Source organism: Monodelphis domestica, chromosome 4 (genome assembly GCF_027887165.1).
Source record: "Monodelphis domestica isolate mMonDom1 chromosome 4, mMonDom1.pri, whole genome shotgun sequence".
NCBI lineage: Eukaryota > Metazoa > Chordata > Mammalia > Didelphimorphia > Didelphidae > Monodelphis > Monodelphis domestica.
The window spans coordinates 95,113,435-95,138,958 of record NC_077230.1 but is presented as its reverse complement, the minus strand read 5'-3'; the positions used below and the strand labels follow the sequence as shown (position 1 = coordinate 95,138,958).

Here is a 25,524-nt window from a genome sequence, read left to right as displayed (position 1 = left end):
TAAAGGAAACTGTCCATTGGGGGGGAAAAACAACTTTGTATCAGATATTTCTTCTTAATGTGACTGATATCCAAGATATTCATCAGGAATTGCTACCTTATTATATGGCTAAAAGAATATGAACAGTTTTTCAGAAGAATTGTAAATCATCATCCATGTAAAACATTTCTCAAAATTACCAGTTACAAAGGAAATGGAAACAACTCAGAGGTTTCATCTTTATATCCACCAAATTGACAAAAGACAAATAGCTTATTTTGAAAAGATTGTGCATACCACAGGCAACATACACTGACACACTAGTCCTCCTGAAGGGGTTGTTAATTGGTACAACCATCTGAAAAAAAGCTTTGGAGTTACACAAGAAAAGCTACTAAACTTAATACATCTTGACTAAGAGAGCCCATATTAGGTGAAAGACATAAAAAACTCCATATATGCCAAAATATTCATAGCCGGTTTTGTGGTAATAAAAAACTAGAAATAATGGATTCCCATGAATTGAAGAATAAACAAATTTTGGCATAGAAGTGTAATGGAATATTAATGCACCATAGAAAATTACAATTATAAGCTATTTCGAGAATCATGTGGAGATTTTCATGAACTTATACAGTTAAGTAACCAGTAGCATATACATAATGGTTACAGTAATGTAGATGAAAAGAACACAAAAGCCAACTGAATAATTCTAATTGTCAGTTGTAGCCCTAGAAAAAAGGTAAAGAAGTCCCTCCCTCCATTCAGTATAAAAAGAGGAGCAGGCAGGAGACAGGGAACAACTGTGGCTATAGAATATTGTAAGTACTGTCAGATATCATTACTTCATTTTGGTTAACCATTTTTCTTTGTTACAAAGTCTTAAAGAACGTAGGTAGGGTATATTCAGAAGTGGCTCCTATAAAAACAACATGCATCAATAAAACTCAGAAGAAAAGAAGTAAGTTTGAAAAACTGTAAATGATGTACATTTTATCTAAGAATTAAAATTGATTTTTAACAAATTATTATTTTAAAAATTTGACAGATATCACTATTTAAAATTTTTTTTTTGTTTGTTTGTTTCTTTTCTCTTCAGTGGGCATTTGGAGTAACACTATGGGAACTAATGACTTTGGGCCAGACCCCTTATGTGGATATTGACCCCTTTGAGATGGCTGCTTACTTAAAAGATGGCTACCGAATAGCTCAGCCAATCAATTGCCCTGATGAACTGTAAGTTTTAGCATATTGGAAAAAATAAGTTCAATTTTATTTCATTGATTACTATATATTATAAAGTTTATAAATTCAGATCAAGATTTTCCTGTTTAGTGAGAAAACTGCATTATATAAATTATTCTTGCATAATGAATTAAAGGTTTAAGGAGACTTATAACATCTTTCAAGTTACTGGTGTAAAGGCTAGAACAAATCAGTTTATTTGTTAATATACCTAATTTTAGCCCCAGGGGATAATTTACACAATTAAAGCATGTGACGGAATAGATGTGTAGAAATCCATATATAGTAATAGATACATATTAGTTTGCTTTTTTTTTAAAACCTTTACCTTCTGCCTTAGTAAATAGTGTGTTTTGGTTTCAAGACAGAAAAGCAGTAGGGGTTAGGCAATGGGAGTTAAATTACTTGCTCAGGATTCCACAGTTGGGAAGTATCAGAGTTCAAATTTGAACCCAGGACCTCTTGTCCCTAGGCCTGACTTTCAACCCACTGCACTACCTAGTTGGCACCCTGTGTATTAGTTGAAGAGCATTCCCAGAGGTTTCAATAAAAAATAATTATAGACAGCACAGTGGATAGAATGCTAGACCTGGAGTCAGGAAGAACTGGGTTCAAATTTGACTGTAGAAACTTCCTAGCTTGTAACACCTGGGCAAGTCACTTAACCTCATTTGCCTACCCCTTGTGCTTCTATCTTAGATTTGTTACTAGAACAGAAAGTAAAGGTTAAAAAAAATGCTAAGAACAAATAATTTATAGGGGAACTAGGTTGCTTAGTGGATAGAGAGCCAGGCCTGGAGTCAGGAAGACCCTGTACTTTCTAGCTGTGTGACCTTGAGCAAGTCACCCTAGAGAAAAGATAATAAAATATTTTCCCTCTTACAATAGAAAGTCAAGAAATAACTTTGAAAAAATGTCATATGTATTGTCTGAGGCAGTCATTCTATTTAACATTTTTGCTTATTTTTTCTGTTACAAGGGAAGGGAGGGTTCAAACTAGAATGCAGAGTTGAAATAATAGTAGTATAAAGATAAAAGGCATCATTAAAATGTATCTTTTCAAAATAATTGTGGTTTTTAAAAAAAATGTGTCTTCATTTTTTTTGTTTGAATTTCCTGCCCTACTAGTTCTTTTACATGAGTAAAATTGATGCATTTAAATTTTTTTCCTCTTCTCATTGTCCAGTACCCACTTTTTGAAAGAGCTAACAGTGAAATGATTTTTTAAAAAGCAAATATAAATTTAAAAAGAGAAATAAATTATCTTAGAGTAAAATTATTGGCTAACCTCTGGCATTAAAAAAAGAAAATAATAAGCTCGTCTTTCTAGTGAGACCAAGATTCATTCCCATTTGACTTTGTCTTTTTCTTTTGCCAATAATAATTCTTTTTCTTTTTTGACCCCATTACAGGTTTGCTGTTATGGCCTGTTGCTGGGCTCTAGACCCTGAGGAAAGACCCAAATTCCAGCAGCTTGTGCAATGTCTCACTGAATTTCATGCAGCTCTTGGAGCCTATGTTTGAATCTCCTGGCACAAATTCTACAGATGGGAGCACCAATGATTCACTTTGAACTCAGTTACATGTATAAGCAACGCCAATGGAAGAAGATACTTCTTCTAAAACACTGTGCCTTAGAATGCTTTAGTAGCCTGAAGGTTTTTTAAACAGACATCTTGATAATGTTGACTATTTTCTAGATAATCACTTTTTACTAAGTTGAACTGAAAGAATTTCCCCCCCAATTTTTTTTTTATAAAAATAGTACTACAGTGGACTTGAGGTGTAGGATGGATGGATAAGCATTCTTTAAAAAAAAAGAAAAAAACATTTAAAATCCATACTTTTTAAAAAGTTTAAACTCAGATGTTTGGAATAACTATTTTCATATTCACTGCTTTTATTTTGACTTCATCAAAAATAATAATGAATGATTGAACATGATTTTAAAACAATGTTTCCATCAATAATTTTGGCAGTTCTTCAAGATGAAATATTTCTGTTCATAAAAAAAGGCATAATATAAAAGTAATGCTTTCTTGTTTACTGTGTACTTGGAAAAGTAAAATTGAAGATAGGTGAACAGAAAAGCTTGAACTGAAATTTCTTTTAAACATTTTAACATCTTCAGATAGGCACAAGAGAAGCCCTTGCTTGGAAAATTTTTATCCTAAATTTCTGTGTGGCAAATAATTTCTGTTGAAAGGTATTTTTCTTTTTTCTTTTTCCTTTTTTTCCCAGAGGCAGGAGCTAAGACAATTATTGCTTAAAATGGGCTTAAATCAGCTTTGTAGATGGATGTAGATGCCTGGGTGGGACCAGTAATTATTTCTGTCAGGCCAGTAGTAAACAATGTTGATTTTATTTATTTAGCTATCTGGATACTACAGATAGTGAGGTCCTTGAAAGCATATCCACATCTCCACATCTGGTATACTCCTATGGCACCTCATATAGTGCTATGCACAGAGTTGGTGCTCAAATAATTATAGGCAGCATTGTAAACTGGTAAATTTTGTGTTCCTCTTCAAGGCTGCGTTAAGTATATAAATTTGTTTCCCAAAACACTTGAAAAATTAAAAGAATTTGTGTTATAATCTAGTATTATTGAAACGCTAATCATGAATGTGGTCTATATTTCTCCATCTTATGTTGTTATTATATTTGACCTCATATTTAGAGGTTCATAGACAGGAAAAACCTAGAAAAATATTTCATTGTGGTTACTGCTTCTAGCAATGCAGTTTTCAGCCCTTCCATTAATTAATAGATGAATTCAAAAGTTGCTTTGACCAAAGTTAAGAATATATTTGTTTTATTCTAGATGAATGTTAAATCTAGAACCCAAAGCCACAGTGAATCCTGAATAAATCTCGTCATAGCACAGCACTCCTAAGCCCACCTTCTTCTAATCAAAAATTATTCATATCCTTTACGAGCTTACTTATTGTTATGAGCTGATACACATCTAGACATTTCCTAACTAAATAATTAAGGGATGTGTACACATATGTGGTCATTTGATTGGCTTAAGTGCATAATGAATGTGACTAGCTGTACAGCCATTAATTTCATTGTCACTTTTGACTTTTAAAAACAACTATGTCATACACAAGCTGGTATTTTTATTGCCCCCACCTCACTTCAGTTATTGATTTTTAAACCTTTCCTTACATGCAATTTAAAAGAGCTGTCTTGTTATGTGTATGCTAAATAGGGAAGGAGAGAAATAGCAAAATGATTTGTATGCCATGACTTGGCCATTCTTAAAGGAATGTGCCCTGTAAAAAAATGTTCATGATCATAGACCAAATTCCTAACCTCCTCCAGTCATATGGAAAATGTTTGCTTGATATGACAAAGGGAATCAGGTGTAAGAATGTGGTTGGATTGTCATCAGACCTAGTACCATACCCTGGTCAGCTGTTCAGTAGCATATCTTATTGATGATGATACTGTAAGGGTCATCTTTGAATACATTATTCACAGACACATTTATGACTAAAGCATGCAGGCCCCTGAATAGTTAATTTTGTTCATATCTGCCCCAAATAATTGATAAGTCGATGGTCCTATTTTAATTAATATTTTCACATTTGGCCATACCATATTATCTTTATAGGCATGGTTTGGTCTAAGTCTAGTATCCCCTTAAGGATCTGGTTAATTATTAATAAGAAATAATATGTTAAACAGCCCTCTGAAGGCAAAAGTTCTGAAGTTTTCTGCAAGCTTCTGGGTCAGATTGGGTCCTTATTCTATCTTTGGGATTTTAAGAAATATTGTTTTAAATCCACACAAGTTAAAATACTTTCATAATGCCTTACATAAGACATCTGTTTTGCCATACAGGGCTAGAAATCATATTTTCAGTTTATAGGGGAAAAAAACAATTGACACATAGCTTATTCAAAGAATTAAAATTTAAATGTCTCTACAAAGCATCGTGTCTATTCTGGGAGATACTATATAAAAATACGCCACTGCCCCTTGAAGGAGGGGATACTAAGATAAGATACAGCAAAGTTTTGGCTCTCATTACAATCTAATAGGGAGAATGAGATATGTTTGCAGATAAATACAATGTAAGGTAGACTGAAAAGTGCAAGGAGAGATTAAAAAAATATTAAAAGAAGTTTGAGAAAGAAATCCCAGGGACATCAGGAAAGATTTCATGTAAAAGGTGTCAGCTGATTTGACTCTTGAAGCTAGGAAGGGATTTCATCTATTAGAGTAATAGATACCACTATTAGGAGAATTATGGTAGTAAGGAAGTGTTGGAGCCTTAACACTAGGAAATAAACTAAGGGGAAGACTGGATCTTGAACCCCTCCCTTAACTTCTTTTGTTCCCTTCTCAATGGTCTAGTAGTATTCTTCTCAGAACAGCAAACTTAAAGACTTCCCCTAATAACTAAATCCCATGATCAAATCTTTAAGTGAAATTTTATTCTTTTAGGTAGAAGAAATAAGGAGAGGGGTGAGAGGAAAATAGGGTTCCCTAATTTTATAAATTATCCCTGTTGAAGATGTGAGATATAAATTTGAATTTAAGAAACAAAGTTAATTTCCCTAAAGAGAGAGGTTGACAGCAAGAGGCTGACGGGTTTCTTCTGAGCTAAACCCTAAAAGTCTTCTCAGCATTCAGTTTCCTGAACAGGCAATGCCCCAAAGAGAGTTTGTTTTCCACCTTCCTTCAAACAGTCAGAGAAGGAAGAATGAGGTTCAAAACAGCTCAAGCTGCTTAACTGCTCCCTTCAAGATTCCAGGGAACTGTGACTTGATCTCAATTGATTGCTAGTTCCCAAAGTTCCAAGCCTCTTGCTTTTCTGCCGATCCATTTTGTCACTTCTCAAAATCCTCATTAACAGAGGCTGATTGGGAGGGGTGGGGGCAATGCTGTTCCATCACGAGTCCAATAATGAAAAGGAATGTTCTAAACCAATTAGGGACATGACCTGTGCATATATACTTTTACTTTTGTCTTCAGTTTTTACATGCCTATATTTTGTTTTAATAACTAGCATTCATAGGTTAACTAATTGGAACCTCACCACAATTCTGGGATGGGTGCCATTATTATCCCCATTTTATAGATGGAAAAGTTGAGGCACAACTCCTCCTCTCCTCTTTCTTTTTTTTAAAATTCTTACCTTCCATCTTAGAATCAATACTGTGCATTGGTTCTTAGCAGAAGAGTGGTAAGGGTTAATCAATAGGTGGTCAAGTGACTTGCCCAGGGTCACACAGCTAGGAAGTGTCTGAGGCCAGATTTGATCCTGGGACCTCCCATCTCTAGGTCTGGCTCTCAATCCACTGAGCCACTTAGCTGCCCCCTCTCTGGTTTTTCTGGCAGAGCTAGTTAGCCTGTTTGATTAGGTACTTCTTCTTTCTTCCTCCCTTGGTATAAATTCTTTTGTAAACTGTGACTCATATGGTTATAGATGAGCATTAGAGGATAGATCACATCAAGCAGCTAACTTTGCTAAGTACCTACTGTGTGCCATGTGTGAGGTTTCAAGGAGACAAAGGGTGGGGGGGAATAAAGCTCAGTTGGGGAAAATCACAAAATGGATATGAAGTAAAAATCAGGAAATTGCTCATGAGAAGAGAAATGGTGTGGGCAGACCTATCTATTCTGTAAGAATGTTACTTCCAGTAGCTGAATGGAGGAGAGATCAAAGAAGAGAGAGGATTAGGACAGTAAGACCAACTAGGAAGCAGTAGTAGTGAGGGTTCCTGAACTGGCACTTGACCAGAGTGGAGAGGAAAAGGGAATGGGTAGGAGGAAGAACATATGAGACATGGCAACTGATAGGATGGGAGAAGTGGAGGACACGGACTATAATCAAAGAATATGAGCTAAGTTTTTCAGGGAGAGTGTAGGTGGGAGGTGTGCTAGCCTCTGGAGAATCAACAAAACTTTAATGTAGAAGCTGTCACTTCAGAGGAGTTTTGCAGGAAACAAAAGTCTTCTGATAGGAGAAGCTGAGAGGAGAGTACATTCCCAGCGTGAGAAAAAGCCATTGCCAAAGAACGGACACCAGGGACAGAATGTTGTGTGAAAAACGGCAAGGCACAGAACGGCGTGGTTGAACTAGAGCAGGTAGGAAGGGAAATAATGCATAAAAAGGTTAGAAAAGGTAGGTTTGAGACTAAGAATTCTCTCTCAAAACACTCGTCATCATTGCTTCTGCCATCTTTGAAAAATAAAATGGCCCTTCAGAAGAGTCACGCGGTCACTTGAGGAAGTGCCTTCCTATTTGAAGTTATCTATCATTTAGGATCCCTCTGAATCAGGTTTGTGAGTTGCTTCTGCAGTTCATCCTACTGCTTTAGTCTGTGGCATATTCCCACAATTACATTGCTTCTGTGTTTTCCTCCATAATCATGCAACGTTTTCCACTGCTGTGCTTCTCCCAGGACTCTGGTCTGTGGCTTATCGCATATGAATGTACTTAATAAGCAGTGACACTACTCCTCACTCATGGATGGTGAAAGCAGGTCTTCTTTGATGGTCGAAAGTAGTTCATCTGACACCGGCAGCCATCCTGCAGCATCAAGGCTCACAATCACCACCACATTACCCATGTTCAGCTCTAAATGTTATCGAGGCGCCCTAGTAAAGTTGGTACAATATCTCGGGCTCCCAAAATTGGTCTCCTGGGCTTGTCTCCAAGAAAGGGTAGTGATCACATGGCCATAAGCCAGAGGTTACTAAGAAGGGTTAAGGATGACTGTGAAACACCATTGGGAACAGATAGGTCCAGATTGAGGTGGTGCAGAAAATGCACAAATACTGAACAGCGGAAATACCAGCCTCTATGAGATTATCAACATTGCTCAATAGAGCAGGCACTCGTTCCTAGCAAGAAACTTCCTTGGCATCATTTTATAGGATAGCCTGCTCTGTGGGATGGAATGGCAGACATCTTCATGATGTCATTGATGACATCAGTAGTGGTATGGTGGAATGTTCAGTCAAAAACCACAAAGGAGATTGTTCTGCTAAATGAATGATAAAGATGGGAACTTCATTTCTCAGAACAGAAGGGGAGAAAATATCAAGGGTTTGAGCTGTGAGCCAAAAATCCAAATACTGTTCTCAATTCTGTATTTTTAGCCATTTCTCAATTTTTTTTTTCTGAAACCACTGCTTACAACCAGCAGCAATAAATGAAAATGCTAAATAGGGTCTTCAGTTTCTTATGATCTCAAAATCCTTAGCAGGTCTTTTTAGATTTGAGTAGAATGCCTGACAGTGGGTAATCGTCATCTTTGAGAAGGCCTTCCACCTCTTCCTTCTTACACCTCCCTATTTATGGCAACATGATCTATGGCTAACCTCAGGATACCCCACAAGGAATCACCAGCCACAAGTTATCTCTCCCTCTCTTACTGGAGGACCCCATTCTCTTTTCCAGGTCCTTTTTTTTTCTTTTGCTACCCTATTACCCTTTACTTCCTCATTGGAAAAAAAAGGGGGGGGGATGCCATTGTTAACAACTATACATAAGCAAATTTTAATTTCCTTATTGTTTGGACTGTATGGCTCATTCTGATTCTTAGGTCCATCACTTGCCTCCAGAATTGGGGTTAGGTATTGTATTAGTCACTTCTTGAGTCCTGCGAAGTTGCTTTTCTTTATAATATTAATGAATGTCATTGTTACTAGATTCATGGGTGACACAACACTGGGCTAGTGGATTGAAATGAATAAGACAAAATCTTATGATAAACCCTAAGCCGTGGGCCTGCTCTTAAGTAGGTTGGATTAGGGTGAAAATTGAGATCAAGGGAAAACTGCTGCTGGGGCACTCCAGCCCCCTTCCTTTAGGGCTGGCTAGGATGAGAAGCAGCATAGAAGGAAAGCCAGAAATAGGAGAGATGATTCTTGCATAAAGGATATATGATCAAATATGCCCTTGCATAAAGGGCTGGAGAGATTCATTTCAGGTTCTTCGCAGGCCAGGAAAAGTGGGATGGGAGGAGCCATAATGTCTCTGACATGCCAGAAAAGTCCTCACCCCCAATCTGAGACACTTTTTAGCCCATTGTTTGGCTGATTCTCAATGGCCTGGCCATGTCACATGAGATGAGAACACTTCTGGTCTCCTAGAAGAATCCCTTTGCATGTTTTGGCCATCTTCAGTCCTATCCTGATTGTTGTCCACTGCAAAAATTAACCAATTTCAACCAAGCCCTTATGACAGCAAGGCAATCCTACTCTCCTAATTGATTCTATTTCATTCACCACATTAGCCATTCCAAACTTTGTGGTTTTTTCTAAGGCTCCTTTGACTTTCCCTCTTAGCTGAGAACCTTGACTAATACTTTTGAGGACTAAAGCCATCCTCCAAGATTTCTCTTTCTCCCCTTTCACTTCATTTCACATCCCTCTGATATCATGTCCTACTATCTCCTCCTCCACTCCAGTTTCACAAGAAGAGGTGCCCTTTCTCTATGACAAGGCCAATCCTTCTACATATACCTTTGATCCCATCCCCTCCTATGTTCTCCAGTAAATTGCTCCCCATTCCCAGTCTCTGATCTTCAGTCTCTCCCTATTTGTTGGCAATATGAAGACATAATCCTTAAATAACCCATTCTTTTTTAAAGTTTAATTAATTTAGAAGATTTTTCCATGGTTACATGATTCATGTCTTTTCCCTCCCATCCTCCCACCCCCCTCCCATAGCCAACAAGAAATTCCACTGGGTTTTACATGGTGTCACTGATTAAGACCTATTTCCATATTATTGATATTTGTACTAGAGTGATCATTTAGAGTCTACATTCCCAATCATATCCCCATCGACCCATGTGATCAAGCAGTTGTTTTTCTTCTGTGTTTCTACTCCCACAGTTCTTTCTCTGGATGTGGATAACATTCTAACCTATTTTTTAAAATTAATTTCCTTCAACTAACAAAAATATGTCCTCTTCCCCATTCCTCCTTGAAGAAAAAATATTCATAGTCAAGTAAATCAAATTCCTCATTGGCCACACCTGAAATGTATGTCTCACAATCGATGTCTCAAGTCTATAGCCTATAAGGAAGTGGGTAGCATGTTTCAGGAATCTTCTGAAATTGTGGTTAGTCATTACACAGGTTCAGTTAGATTCATCTCATAGCTATGATCACATAGTCTAGGCACTTTAATAGTTTTAGCATAGTAACAAAAGGAGATGGAAGATCCCTGTGCTTTTATCTTAAAATTACTTTTGAGAACCAACTTGTGGAGAGTAAAATTTACTCAAGATTAATTAGAACAAAGGTTCTTAGCCCTTTTTTTATGTCATGGGCCCCATTGGCAATCTGACCAAATCCATAGATCCCTTGTCATAATCTTATTTTAAGTACATAAGATAATATACACAAAATTACAGTGGAAACAGATTATATTGAAATACCTTTGTGAGGTTATTTTTCTTTAAGTTCTCAGACTGAAGGTTAATGACCCCTGGATTAGAGGAAAGGTATTGTACGGGAACATATATAGCTGTCATCTCACGAGAATCTGGTATTTCCATTCCTCCAGATCATTAAAAGTAAGTGGCATTGCCAATATAATAAAAATGACCATCCTACCCAAACTTATTTATCTATTTAGTGCCATACCCATTGAACTACCAAAATACTTCTTCACTGATTTAGAAAAAACCATAACAAAGTTCATTTGGAAGAACAAAAGATCAAGGATATCCAGGGAAATAATGAAAAAAAACACATATGATGGGGGCCTTGCAGTCCCAGACCTCAAACTATATTACAAAGCAGCAGTCATCAAAACAATTTGGTACTGGCTAAGAAACAGAAAGGAAGATCAGTGGAATAGACTGGGGGAAAACGACCTCAGCAAGACAGTATACGATAAACCCAAAGATCCCAGCTTTTGGGACAAAAATCCACTATTCGATAAAAACTGCTGGGAAAATTGGAAGACAGTGTGGGAGAGACTAGGAATAGATCAACACCTCACACCCTACACCAAGATAAATTCAAAATGGGTGAGTGACTTAAACATAAAGAAGGAAACCATAAGTAAATTGGGTAAACACAGAATAGTATACATGTCAGACCTTTGGGAGGGGAAAGGCTTTAAAACCAAGCAAGATATAGAAAGAATCACAAAATGTAAAATAAATAATTTTGACTACATCAAACTAAAAAGCTTTTGTACAAACAAAACCAATATAACTAAAATCAGAAGGGAAACAACAAATTGGGAAAAAATCTTCATAGAAACCTCTGACAAAGGTTTAATTACTCATATTTATAATGAGCTAAATCAATTGTACAAAAAATCAAGCCATTCTCCAATTGATAAATGGGCAAGGGAAATGGATAGGCAGTTCTCAGATAAAGAAATCAAAACTATTAACAAGCACATGAAGAAGTGTTCTACATCTCTTATAATCAGAGAGATGCAAATCAAAACAACTCTGAGGTATCACCTCACACCTAGCAGATTGGCTAACATGACAGCAAAGGAAAGTAATGAATGCTGGAGGGGATGTGGCAAAGTAGGGACATTAATGCATTGCTGGTGGAGTTGTGAACTGATCCAACCATTCTGGAGGGCAATTTGGAACTATGCCCAAAGGGCGACAAAAGAATATCTACCCTTTGACCCAGCCATAGCACTGCTGGGTCTGTACCCCAAAGAGATAATGGACACAAAGACTTGTACAAAAATATTCATAGCCGCGCTCTTTGTGGTGGCCCAAAACTGGAAAACGAGGGGATGCCCATCAATTGGGGAATGGCTGAACAAACTGTGGTATATGTTGGTGATGGAGTACTATTGTGCTCAAAGGAATAATAAAGTGGAGAAGTTCCATGGAGACTGGAACAACCTCCAGGAAGTGATGCAGAGCGAGAGGAGCAGAACCAGGAGAACATTGTACACAGAGACTAATACACTGTGGTATAATCGAACGTAATGGACTTCTCCATTAGGGGCAGTGTAATGTCCCTGAACAACTTTCAGGGATCCAGGTGAAAAAAAAACACCATTCATAAGCAAAGGATAAACTATGGGAGTGGAAACACTGAGAAAAAGCAACTGCCTGAATACAGAGGTTGAGGGGACATGACAGAGGATAGACTCTAAATGAACACTCTAATGCAAATACTATCAACAAAGCAATGGGTTCAAATCAAGAAAACATCTAATGCCCAGTGGACTTACGCGTCGGCTATGGGGGGTGGGGGGGAGGAAAAGAAAATGATCTATGTCTTTAACGAATAATGCTTGGAAATGATCAAATAAAATATATTAAAAAAAAAAAAAGTAAGTGGCATTGTACCACTTGGAGCAAGTGGCTATCAGTAGACACTTCTCTTTTAGCAGAGCTTAACATAGGTGAAGGCCGCTCATTCTGTTCTCAAACAATGAAGATTCACCCTATTCAAAAAGATTATTCCCCCACTGTTCTCCATCTCTGCAAAGGACAGTTCAAGATAGTAGCAGAAGAAATTTTCAGCTTTATGCTACTTACTCTTGTCCTCCCCTGCTACTGAAGTGATGAACTTGGGAGAAGTTGAGGGCCAGAAATATAGTATTCAAAAGGATGCCAAGTGGGGAGTAAAATGGAAACGGAATAAGTATTAAATCATCAAGGGCCCATTACAACGTGCTCCCTCTTTAGCACCTCAGGGTTATCAGTTGAAAAGCATTTATCTGTCCAAATTTCAAGCGATTTAGAGAGGCATTTGCAGTGAGGTATAATAAAAGCAAATGGTATAAACCAACTCCCCAATTTTTTTTTTGTCATTTATGTCATATATTCCTTATTAGATTATAAGTTCTTTGAAGTCACCAGAGATTGTTTTTCATTTTTGTATCTCTAGGGCCTGTCAATGCCTTGTGGCCTGAGCAGTTCAGGTTTAGAGTTACCTTTGACTCAGATGGAGTGGGGCTTGGTCACCAAACTAGAAAGTATCAAGGGTAGGATTTGAACCCAGAGCTTCCTGACTCCATGTCCATCACCCTTTCCATATGGAATTTTTACCAGCACTTCAAAAGTATTTGTTCAACATGTGAATGAATTAATTGATTAATAATTTGCAGTCAACTACTGTCAAGCAATTGATTTATTCAAAGATCAGTAAAATTTTAATTTTTTTCTAAAAGGGAAATGGAGTCCTACAGTTGGTAAGAATAGTGACAACACATTACTTACGAAAAAATTAAGCAGGAGAAATTATGTAAGGGATGACCAGAAAATAAGAGAAATAACCAAGTAGACATGGGTGTCCACGCCAATGTCAAGAAATAGAAATAAAAGTCCACCAACAGCACACTGGGCAGTTCCCTCTTGAAGCATTTTTGGGAGGACATGGAGAAGAGGCACACAAGATAAAAAGGCATACATGGGTTGCAGTTGGCACCCCCTGGAAAACTGGGTACAAGCAGATGGCCTCTAGAGGTGGGAGGAAGGGAGTCGCCAGTTCCGAGGAGCTCGCAGCCCCAGGAGCTAATTTAGAAGCCCTGTTGGTGGGACACCCGTCTCCTTTTTAAATCTCGCGTGATGATGAGACCTTTCCCTGGCAGAATCAGCCCAACTGCACTCCATATCCGAGTCTGAGCACATTCAGACGTGCTCTCCCATCCCATCAGGTTTCTGAAGGCTGGAGTGCTCCACTTAGCCAGTGTAGACATCTGTGCTGGGGGTCATTTCCAGACCCCGGACGGGAAGTCCAGTATTCCTGATCAGTCCTGCGGGCACAGCACGGTCGCCACTGTCTGCTGCGTAGGAAATGAGTGAGGCGGCAGACAGGCCGGCCGAGGTGGCCTCTCGGGGGAGCTCCTTCTGGGCACACACTGGTTTCAGACTCCGCTCCGCAACAGGACCTCCATCCCCGGTGACCGCCTGCGCACACCGCTGATCCAGAGACCTCGGCACCTGCCCCGTTCTGCCAACACCACCAGCTTCCCTGAGTTCCAGCAGAAGCTGGCGGCAAGCGCGTGCTGGTTCCAGCGGATACTCCGCGTCGGCTGCTTGTGCTCTGGCCCATCCACGGGGGAGAGGCCAGCCCGAACGCAAGGCTTCACTTGGTTACTGTACTTCCTTTGGGTTGCTTTTTACTCATGATTTTAGTTTATTGAAATCATTTCCAAACTTGATCTGGGCATCGTGTGGCTTCAGTGCCCCCAACGTTTATGTTATCTGTGAATTGAGCAACATAATTTCTTTATTTTTTAAAAATACTTTTCCCAATTTTCTATATTCCTATCTGTGTCCTAGACTGTTAGAGCTAGAAGAAATCTTAGAGCATCTAGTCTAAGGCCGTTATTTTACAGATGGGGAAACTGAAGCCTAAAACCAGCAGCATAAAAACTAAATATAACCCAGGCCTCCAAACCCCTAGGTGGGTTGTTTGGTTGGTTTTTTACATTATGCCCCAATCAAGTCAATAATACATTTCAAAAGACCAAGATCAAGCAGGGAATCCTTGGGTATGGAGCAAGAGCTCTCTTCAGGCCGAGTTGTTACCTGAGTTTCTATTTAGTTTGGAAGCAGCTTTATCTATGGAGGGCATAGTTGACTTAATAAGCATTTATCAAGCACCTACTCTGTCATTGTGCTGGGTGCTGAGGACCCAAAGGAAAAAAAACACACCAATCCCTGCCTTCAAGGGACTTGTGTTATTCCGAGGGAAATAAGATGGATATAGATGAGTAAATAGTGCATTATTTAGGGTGTCTCAAAAGCCTATTAAAGGCAGATCGATAACAAAACCAGTAGGAACCGTAGGATCGTGTTGACAACATACAGCACTCACTCCTGTTAAATACGCCAGTGAGCACAGGCATCTGTGAGAGAAGGGGACGTGATTTGGTGATATACAGAAGAAGATCTTACAAAGCTTGTGCTGCAAATATCAAGAAGAGGGTTCTGGGATGCTCTCCCTTCTCACCTCCAAGGCTTAGAAGACTTAGCTTTAGTGGCACCATTTAAAAAAAAAATAAAACCCTTGCCTTCTGACCTCGGATCAGTACTTTGTATTGCTTCCAACGCAGAAGAGCAGTAAGGGCTAGGTAATGGGCTTTAAGTGAGTTGCCCCAGGGTGACAGTTAGGAAGTATCTGAGGCCAGATTTGAACCCAGGACCTCCCATCTCTAGGCCTGGCTCTCTATCCTCCGAGCCACCCAGTTGTATTCCCAGAAGCTTCTTGAATAATGGTGTGACATAGTCGGACCTGCTCCTGGTGGTATAGACTGAAAATTATGCTCTCCTTCCAAACATTTTTACAAATTTGAAGACAATTCACCTATTTTAAATAATAATTTGCATTGAGATTGGTGAATTCCTCTGAGCCTTTCTGTAACTCATATATGCACTCCGAGGATGATTATAAACTCTTGAGATCTCAGAAAGGGAGACTAGACTTTGAGTAGAAAGAACTTTCTGAATTCCAGTCTTCAGGGATGCTCAGTCAATTTCCCCATTTACCAGAGCTTCATGGTTTGCCTTCCTGGGTAGTTATTTTGCTAATGCAATCCAATGTGGTCCATCTTTCCAGCTCCTGGAGCAGATTACATACATATGTGATTTGTCAGTCATGCATTAGGTAATATTTGCAATGGCAACAACTCAACTGGAATGGGAAATTCAAGCTATAATTATTTCGTACTACTCTCTTTTCATTGTCATTCGGTATGCCCCATTCCAGTACCTGAAGCAGGTTGGCTACTCTGCAACAAGCAAGATAAAGGCCTTTTTTCCATCTCTAATGAGACGGTGATGAAAGATTCAGAGAAAAATGAGATGGAGGACAGTGGCAAGCGAGGAATCATGAACAATGAAAACCTAAGAAAAAACCAAGAATACAGGAATGGGGAATAATCGTCACAATGCGAAATTGGGATCTGTCAGCATGCGCTCGTTAAAAACACAGACACAAGCTTGGCTTTGGCAGAGGCTATGGAGGGAAAGGGTACCGAAATATGCCTTCTCAGTGCTTTCCCACAGGCAGGATGCCAAGCATTTGTTCCAGGGTTCTGCCTCTAACCTCACTTTGCAGTGGAACCGTGGAGGATGGGTCATGAACACCATCAGAAAGCAATCATTGAACAACCGAACAGGGCAGGTAGTACTGCTGTTATCTTGCTTAAAGGGTTTACGTAGACCCAGACTCTGCTAGTTTGGGGAATAAGTCACTGGAGGAGAGCAACCCAAATGTGGACAGACACGTCTGGAAAATAGAAAAGGAAGGAAAATAACCTTGATTGGATATAGATGACACATGGCCTAGGGATGGAGGTGCCCTTTCCCACCAAGGGACTGTCTCTGGGTTCACATCTGGAGGAGACCAATTGCTAAAATAGATTTAATTTTTTTCCCTTAATCCCTTACCTTCCATCTTAGAACCAATACTATGTATGGGCTATAAGGCAGTTGAAAGGTAAAGGCTAGGCAATGCCCAGGATCATACAGCTAGGAAATGTCTGAGGTCAATTTGAACCCAGGGTCTCCTGTCTATCTACTGAGCCACAGACCTGTCCCCTAAAATAGGGCTTTCTTAATTATGTCCCTGCCCTAGTAATTCCAGGGAAATTTTCTCTTTCTCTTTCTTTCTCTCTCTCTCTCTCTCTCTCTCTCTCTCTCTCTCTCTCTCTCTCTCTCTCTCTCTCTCTCTCTCTCTCTCTTTCTTTCTTTCTTCTTCTTTCTCTCTCTCTCTCTCTTTCTCTCTCTCTTCTTTCTTTCTTTCTTTCTTTCTTTCTTTCTTCTTTCTTTCTTTCTTTCTTTCTTTCTTTCTTTCTCTCTCTCTCTCTCTCTCTCTCTCTCTTTCTTTCTTTCTTTCTTTCTCTCTTCTCTCTCTCTCTCTCTCTTCTTCTTCTTTCTTTCTTTCTTTCTTTCTTTCTTTCTTTCTTTCTTTCTTTCTTTCTTTCTTTCTTTCTTTCTTTCTTTCCTAGACAGTTAAAGAGGTATTTCACCTTCATTTTAGAGCAATACCATCCAAAAAGCTCTCTCAAATTCTATATCTTCTGCCCATCCAGGCATGCAGAGACTCCCCTCTCCCCGTTATGGTCATCTCTTTTAAAAGTTGTCATATAAATTTTCTCCTGCTTGGCAACTGCCACCTCCTCATTCCACCCCAGCCTCCAAGCTCTGAACCTCTCAAGCTCAGGAAGTACCCATTGTAGCTGGAAAAATCACTCCCAGGATTATTGCTGTTACCTACAAGAAGTGAATACCTGAGCTCAATTAATATACCCACAAAATGAGCAAGAGAGACAGCAAGCAGACAAAGAAAGAGACAGAAATGGAGGGAGAGCCAGAAAGAGAAACAAAAAAAAATAGAGGGTCAGAGAAAGAGAAAGGCAAACAGAAACAGAAAAAGAAAGAGAGAGAGACAGGGATTTGGGAAGTCACTTGTTTTCATCAGCTGAGCGGCTAGTTTTCCATGGCTCAATGGCCAATCCTCTTCGATACAGGCTCTTCTACCCTTCACTTAGGAATCAACATATAAGCAGTTAGATCCTGGGCTTGCTTAGTGTGGCAGTTATACCTGCCAGCACAAAGCTGGTGAATTTTAAATAGGGGCCAAAGGACAAGGGCATTAGTCATTCTGCCTTACATGTCATCTAGATGTCAATAGATCACTGAATCTGAGTATTAGAATAGAATTCTAAAGAAGACATCTTTTCTAATCTAGATCTGAACAATCTCCTCTACAATATCATAGGTGGATGAAATTATCCAGCTCTTCACTGGTCCTATAGCAAGGTGAAACTTGGCCCCTCATGAGTCAGCCCATCCATTTTGGGAAAATTAGGAAACTACATTGAGCCAGAATCTGCCTCTCTGGAAACTTTCTGCCCATTGTTCCTAGTTCTGCTCTCTGGGGTTAGACAAAATAAATCTTTCTCCCACCTAAATTTTGTCATTTTCTTTTGTTTATGTATACTGTTGACTCCATATTTCCAAGAGAAAAATTGCTCTCTGAGAGCCATTTCCTGTTACATAGAATAAGAATGAAGAAGGGCATATAGATGACAGTGGTTAGGTCTAGAATCAGGAAGACCTGAATTCAAATCTGGCCTGACACTAGCTGTGTGTCACTGGGCAAGTCACTTGACTCTGTTTGCCTCAGTTTCCTCCCCAATAAAATGAGCTGGAGAAGAAAATGGCAAACCAAACCAAGAGGGGTCACCAAGCAGGAGGCAGGGGCATGAATAAGGAACAGAAAACCTGTTAGATCAAGAAAGACTAGTTTAGAAACTCTAGAGGGTTTTCCTCCACCATAACAATAAAACCATGCCCTTTACACAAGTATTTCATAATTATTTGTTGAATTGCACTACTTAAAAATCAATTAAGAAACCTTGTTAAATTTTTGTTTTAGTATTTCGAGGTCATACTGGCCTTCTTTCATTTGTTCCCCCCTCCTCCACTGGGTCATGTGTGGAAATGTGTAGGAGTTTGTGGATAAGTGAGTAGGGTTTGGAAGAGTATGGGGTAGTTAGGTTGGGGTGGCCTGGGGCAACTCCATGTTACCCTTTAGGTCATGTGGTTTTTGGTTTCCAAGCCAGTCCCAACCCCAGCTTCTTCCCACAGGATATCTTTTCTAGGTGAGCCTATCCAGAGCCCATGTATCAAGGTCTCATTTCCTTTGATGTCTGGTGGTGATCCATTATTGGTTCTATATTGCTTGATCCAATGCAATCCAATCCAGCCTTTATTTTTATTGCTTACTTTGAGCAATGTGCTCTGATAGATCCCGGGAATACCAAGCAAAATAAAAAGGGGTCCTTATTCTCAAGGATCTTAGATTGTACAACAACATGTACATAAAAAAAGTAAATACAGAACAGTAGAATTTGAGGAGAGTGTCCCACAGACTATGGGGTTTGGAAAAGTCTTCCTTTGGGTGGTGACATCCGAGTTTAGCCTTGAAGGAAGCTAAAGATTCCAAGAGGTGGAGGGCCCAAGGAAATGTGTTTCTAGTGTGCAAGTCAGCACAGAGCCAGAGGATGGATACCCAAGACAGGGAAGAGCAGTTTGCCTTATTTGACTGAAATGCAGAGAAGGAGAGTAATGTGAAGAAAGTTAGGAAAAATAGGCTGGAAACAGGTCACATGGATGGTTTTAACAAGCAAGCTGAGCTGAAAGAGGAGCTAGTCAATGAAATATTTAAGAGCCAAACTAAGGAGTTGGTATTTTTATTTTACCTGAAGGCAAAAGGAAACCATGAAAATTCTTGATCTGGGAAGTAAAGTGCTTCAGTCTGTGTTTGAGGGAGACAATTTTGGCCTTTGGATGGATAATTGATTATCAAAGAGTCATACCAAAAGCCAAGTGACCATTTAGGAGGCTCCAGGTGGTTCTATGAGTGAGGAGGAGACAGTTGCCAGCTTGGATAGGAAGAACAATGGAAAGAGAAATGTTGAGAATGCCTTCATGGCCAGGACCCCCTGTGACCAGAAGGGTAAAGGTGGCCCTGACAGACACAGGGAAGTCTGGAGAAGGGTGGATTTGGAGGCACAACAATGAGTTTCATTTCAAAATGTGGAGTTGGAGATGCCTACACAATGCCTCTACCATTATAGATGTCATCAATCAACTCTTCCATCTTTACCCAAGAGTTGGAACAAGGAGTTGGTTTCTATTGAAATAGGAATAATTCTGGTTAGTTATTTAAGAGTTATTCATTTCTGGGATAGCATACCAAGGGAGGCTGAATAATCTCTTTCTCCTGGAAGTCTTTCAAGTTAGGCTGTAGTTCTACATTTCTGGAATAAATTAGGTGTGGTTCTTCCCAGAGGCTGACTGGGTGGCTCTCAAGCTTATTTCCAGTTCAAGTTTGATATGAGTTGGGCAGGTTTAGCTGTGGTTGAGAACATCTAGCACATCTGCATTCCCATTTCTATTTCCCTGGGGGGAAAAAGACTCACTTTGAACAGTTAGGTTATTTTTGGCTTATTTGTTTTTTTCCACCTATCGATCTATTTGTTGTGTATCCATATATTCATTCATTTATCTGTTTAGTTATCTATCTACTCTATTTATTTTTTAACTACCTGGCTATTTATTTTTCAGTTATTCATGAGAGCAGATGAACACTAGCCCCAAAGAGACAAAGCCAAAAGGTCTCAAATGAGTCAAAATATTCATAGTGGCACTTTTTGTAGTATTGAAGAATTGGTAGATAGGTACCCACAAACTTATTGTCATTCATTCATTTTCAGTCATTTCCACCTCTTTGTGACCCCATGTGGAGTTTTCATGGCAAAGATACTGGAATGGGCTGCCATTTCCTTCTTCAGCTCATTTTACAGAGGAGGAAACTGAGGCAAACAGGATTAAATGACTTGCCCAGGATCACATAGCAAGGAAGTATCTGAGGACATATTTGAACTTGGGAAGATGAGTTCCTGACTCCAGGTCCAGCTCTTTATCAACTAGATAAGGGTTACATAACTTGGGGTACATGAACATAATGAGCTATTTCTGTACCTTAAGAAAGGACAAATGTGAAGAATTCAGAAAACCAAAGTAAAACTTAATTGATATAAAGTAAGGAGAACTAGAAAAAAATGGGTCTAACAATGTAAACATTAAAACAGAAGAGAAAGAAACAGGACACAATGTAATTATCACAACCAAAGAGTCCCAAAGGATAGTTGAGAAAGTGTCAGACTTTTGATATACCCACTTGATGCTGCTAAACTGCTTTTTTCCTTCTATTTCGGTTTTAATCCTCTTTAAAAAATAAGGGATGGCTTACTGGCTAGGAGAGGAGGGAAAAGATAATTTAAATACAATTTTCTTCTATTTTCATTAACAAGCTAATCAGATGCTATAATTCATCCAGGACAGCCTACCATCCACATCCTTGGTTTGTGTGATATTTCCTCCCCACCCCCCCCCCTCTCTCTCTTTCTCTTCCTCTTTCCCCATCTCTCTCTCTCTCTCTCTCTCTGTCTCTCTCTGTCTCTGTCTCTGTCTCTGTCTCTCTCTGTCTCTCTCTCTCTGTCTCTCTCTGTCTCTGTCTCTGTCTCTGTCTCTCTCTGTCTCTCTGTCTCTGTCTCTGTCTCTGTCTCTGTCTCTGTCTCTCTGTCTCTCTCTCTCTCTCTCTCTCTGTCTCCATCTCCATCTCTCTCTCATATATATATATATATAAAATACATATGTGTATACAAATAGATCATGCACGACTATTTATGTAAACAGCCACTTCCATAAATACACCTAGCACACATATGTATATACATGTACACACACATAGACACACCACACCCGTGCATATGTGTATATATGTGTATACTTCTCTGTGTGTGTATATACAAAATGTGCCCACATATAAGCATATATACACACATATACGTGCGCTGTATATAGTGTATGTGTATGTATCTGCATGTATATATAAAATCTATATATACCAAATTGGTGAAAAGACCTGAAATGAAGCAGACCTGGGAAACGCCTCTTACTGAAAGTGAGGCTTTAGCTCAAAGGAAACTAAAGAACCCGGGGGGAGGGCGGGGGGAGCAAGGAAGAGGCAGGATGTGCCAGGCAAAACACTTGGGGGAAGACAGAATCAGGAGATGGAAAGTGTCTTGTTGGTATGGAGCAAGAAGGCCCGTGTCATGGATCTCAGAGCATGTGGTGGGGAGGAAGGAATGAGAACACTGCCAAGGTGGGAAGACCAGTTTATGGAAGGACTTTGAAAGCCAAACAGAGAATTTTTAATGTTGATTCTGCAAGTAATAGGGAGCCAGTGGGGTTTACTGACTGTGGGAAGGACATGGTCAAACCTGTGCTTAAGGAAGATCAATTAGTCTTTCATTGGGGGTTCATATAATGTCTTAGAGAGCACATGCTATGATGAAGATATTACTGAAGACAAAGGAGACTTTGGTCCTGAGGCTCTTTGAAAGTGAAGATTCTGGGAGCGGCTAGATGATGCATTGGCTAGAGTGCCAGTTCTCGGGTCAGGAGGTCCTGGGTTCAAATCTGGCATCAAACACTTACTTCCTAGCTGTGTGTCCCTGGGCAAGTGGCTTAACTGCATTTTCCCAGCCCTTGCCACTCTTCTGCCTTGGAACTGATAGTATTTAGTATTGATTTTAAGCCAGAAGGTTAGGGTGTTGGTTTTTTTATTAAGAAGACACACACCATAACAGTATCACGAATGACATCATTACAGAGATACCCCCAAATGTGTGCTGGTATACTGTGATAGATCTGAGCAACGCCTATTTCACAATCCCATTGCACCCTGACTCCCAAAATATTTTTGCATTTTCATGGGGCCAAAATAAGCTCTTCTGGACTCATTTAGTTAAGGCTATTGTGAGAGTGTGTCTATTTTTTGTCATTTGCTTAAGAGAGACCTAGAGGGGGCAGCTGGGTTGCTCAGTGGATTGAGAGCTAGCCCTAGAGATGGGAGGTCCTAGGTTCAAATATGGCCTCAGACACTTCCCAGCTGTGTGACCCTGGGCAAGTCACTTGACCCCCATTGCCTAGCCCTTACCACTCTTCTGCCTTGGAGCCAATACACAGTATTGACTCTAAGACAGAAGGTAAGGGTTTAAAGAGAGAGAGAGAGAGAGAGAGAGAGAGAGAGAGAGAGAGAGAGAGAGACCTAGACACTATTAAATTAAAGCACAGCAAACTGGTACACTATGTTGACAATTTACTCCTTGTATCACCCGATCCTAAAACACTCTTGCAGGATTCTAAAAGGCTGCTAATAGAGTTGTATAAGAGGGGACATAAGGTCTCTAGGAAGAAGCTACAGTGGGTTCTCCCAAGAGTCAAATACTTAGGATTTATCCTGGAAAAGGGCAACAGGAAAATCTCTAGCAAAAGGATAGCAAATATTCAAAAGCTATGAATCCCAAGAACAAAGAAACAACTTAGGGCATTCCTTGGGATGGCAGGTTTCTCTCAGCAATATGTCATAGGGTATTCCAACATATCTAAATGCTTAATGGACTTGACAAAGAATGAGGTAAAAGAACCATTGCAATTAACAAAAGAGTATCTCCACACTTTGTCACAGTTGAAACAGGCAATTCTAATAACTCCAGCATTGGGAATACCAAATTAAGACAAAGATTTTCATCTGTATATTCATGAAGCTCAGGGCATAGCTTCTGGAGTTCTAGCACAATACTTAGTACTGAATTTGAGACCTATAGTTTATTACAGCACGATCTTAGATAAGGTAGCACAGGGAATGGTACATTGCCTGAGGAGCATAGCTGCAGTCACCCTCCTGGTGAAAAAAGCAAATGAAATAGTCCTGGGATATAAGCTACATGTATATTCTGTTCACCAAATTGAAAAACTTTTACAGTCACAGAGTATGCATGCATTCACATCTGCTAGGCTATCTCAGTATGAAATCATTTTGCTAGGAAATGACAATCTGACCATTCACAGATGTGCACCTCTAAACCCAGCAACCCTGATACCTGATTTGCCTTTGGGAGGAGAGCCACTACATGACTTCACCCAAACAATAGAGATAATACATAAACCAAGGGAAGACCTAAAAGATACAACTCTTAGAGATCCAGAAATTGAGTTATCTACTAATGGATCCTCATACATCTTTAGAGGACAAAGGGTCACAGGTGCAGCAGTAGTGACCAATGACAGGACGCTATGGCATGCTTCACTACCTGGTCATGTCAGCATCCAAGGTGCTGAATTAAAAGCTATAATGATAGCACTGGAATTGTGCAAAAGGCAAATGAGCAAATGTTTTCACAGATTTGATATGCTTTTGCAACTTTGCATGTGAAAGCATATACGTGGTAACATCAGCTGGGAAGAAAATTGCATACAGAGAACTCATATCCCTCCTAATAGCATCTGTAGAGTTGCCAAATGAAGTACCTATGATACATTGCAAGGCACACACTTCTGGCAAGGACAACATATCCCAGGGAAATAATAGGACTGATGTAACAGAAGGATATGCAGCAAGGTTTGGTCCTTTCTGTGTTTTGAATCTTTCTCTTGTGGAAAAGCATGATATTTCAAAAGCATACACAGAGATGAAATTCAGTCATGGCAAAAACAGCTTGGAGCCAAATTAGTGAAAGGAATATGGCTAGCAGAAGAAGGAAAGCCCATACTGCCCAAAAAGTTTTATCAACATCTGTGTAATGTGATTCACTCAAAAGATCATTACAGAGTGAATTCCATGTTAGACAAAATCAAAAGATTTTGGATAGCCCTGGGGATATCTACAAATGCTATTAGAGTTTTTCAGTCATGTGACATATGTAGGAAGTTCAATCAAGGTCATTTCAAGAACAAGGCATTGGGAGGGAGACCATTAGCCTATACACCTTTCCATTGTTTGCAGATTGACTACATTAATATGCCTAGTGACAAGGGATACAAGTATGCACTTGTAATCATGGATCATCTGACTAGATGTATAGAAGCATATCTGGCTAGGAATAACAATACAGTAGTAGTAGTGAAAACACTACTGAAGGAAATAATTCCTAGATATGGCATTGGTGATGTTATTGATTAGGATAGGGGTTCTCTTTTTACATCACAAGTATTGCAAGAAGTATATAAGAACTTAGGTATTAAGAGTAGCCTACACGATGTCTATAGACCACAGAGCCTGGGTCAGTGGAGAGGATGAATAAAGAGTTAAAAACAACCATAGGAAAACTCTGTGCACAAACACACCTAAAATGGACAGATATTCTTCCTTTGGCTCTATTCCACCTTAGAACCAAACCCAGAGGAGACTTGCCTATTTCCTCATTTGAAATTCTTTATGGACAACCTTTATGGCTTGGGCAGACCGCTAAACCATCTTACATATCCATGCTAGGAGGAGAATGCCAGCTCCACACCTATCTGATAGAAATACAAGATAGGCTGGAAGAACTCAGGAATCTAGGATTATTAATTCAAAGAGTACCACTAGATTTCTCACTGCACAATATCAAACCAGGTGATAAAGTATATGTGAAGAATTTTGTCAGAGATACACCTACTGAGCCTAGATGGAATGGTCCACTAGAAGTAGTCTTTACTACTACTACATCCATCAAAGTAATAGACAAGGATCAATGGTACCATGCCTCTCATGTTAAACATTATACCCATGATGATAGCACAACAGAAAATTCAGAAGTAAATTTAGAAGAGATTGCAAGAGAAATTCTAGAATCTGAAGAAATACCAAATGCCCTAAAGATGCCTGAATTTGACCTTATAAATGAAAATAATGAGAGTGAAGAAGAAATAGAATAAAGCACTGCACAAATAAATATACATATAATAATCTGAATCTCAAGAA

General features: G+C 39.4%; 1 protein-coding gene across 3 annotated transcripts in view; it reads left to right on the top strand.

The window, feature by feature from the left end:
- RYK (receptor like tyrosine kinase) overlaps positions 1 to 3,828 on the top strand; it is a 98,372-nt gene extending 94,544 nt beyond the window's left edge. For 2 of the 3 annotated variants that reach the window (XM_056793631.1, XM_001374612.5), the window contains exons 14-15: positions 1,079 to 1,215; positions 2,637 to 3,828. In XM_056793631.1, coding sequence (XP_056649609.1) covers positions 1,079 to 1,215; positions 2,637 to 2,748 — 249 coding nt within the window. In that variant the 3' untranslated portion in view covers positions 2,749 to 3,828. Of the gene's footprint in view, positions 1 to 1,078; positions 1,216 to 2,636 lie in introns of those variants that run through there. The other variant, XR_008911144.1, reaches the window with a different exon arrangement.
- Positions 3,829 to 25,524: the final 21,696 nt, after the last annotated feature.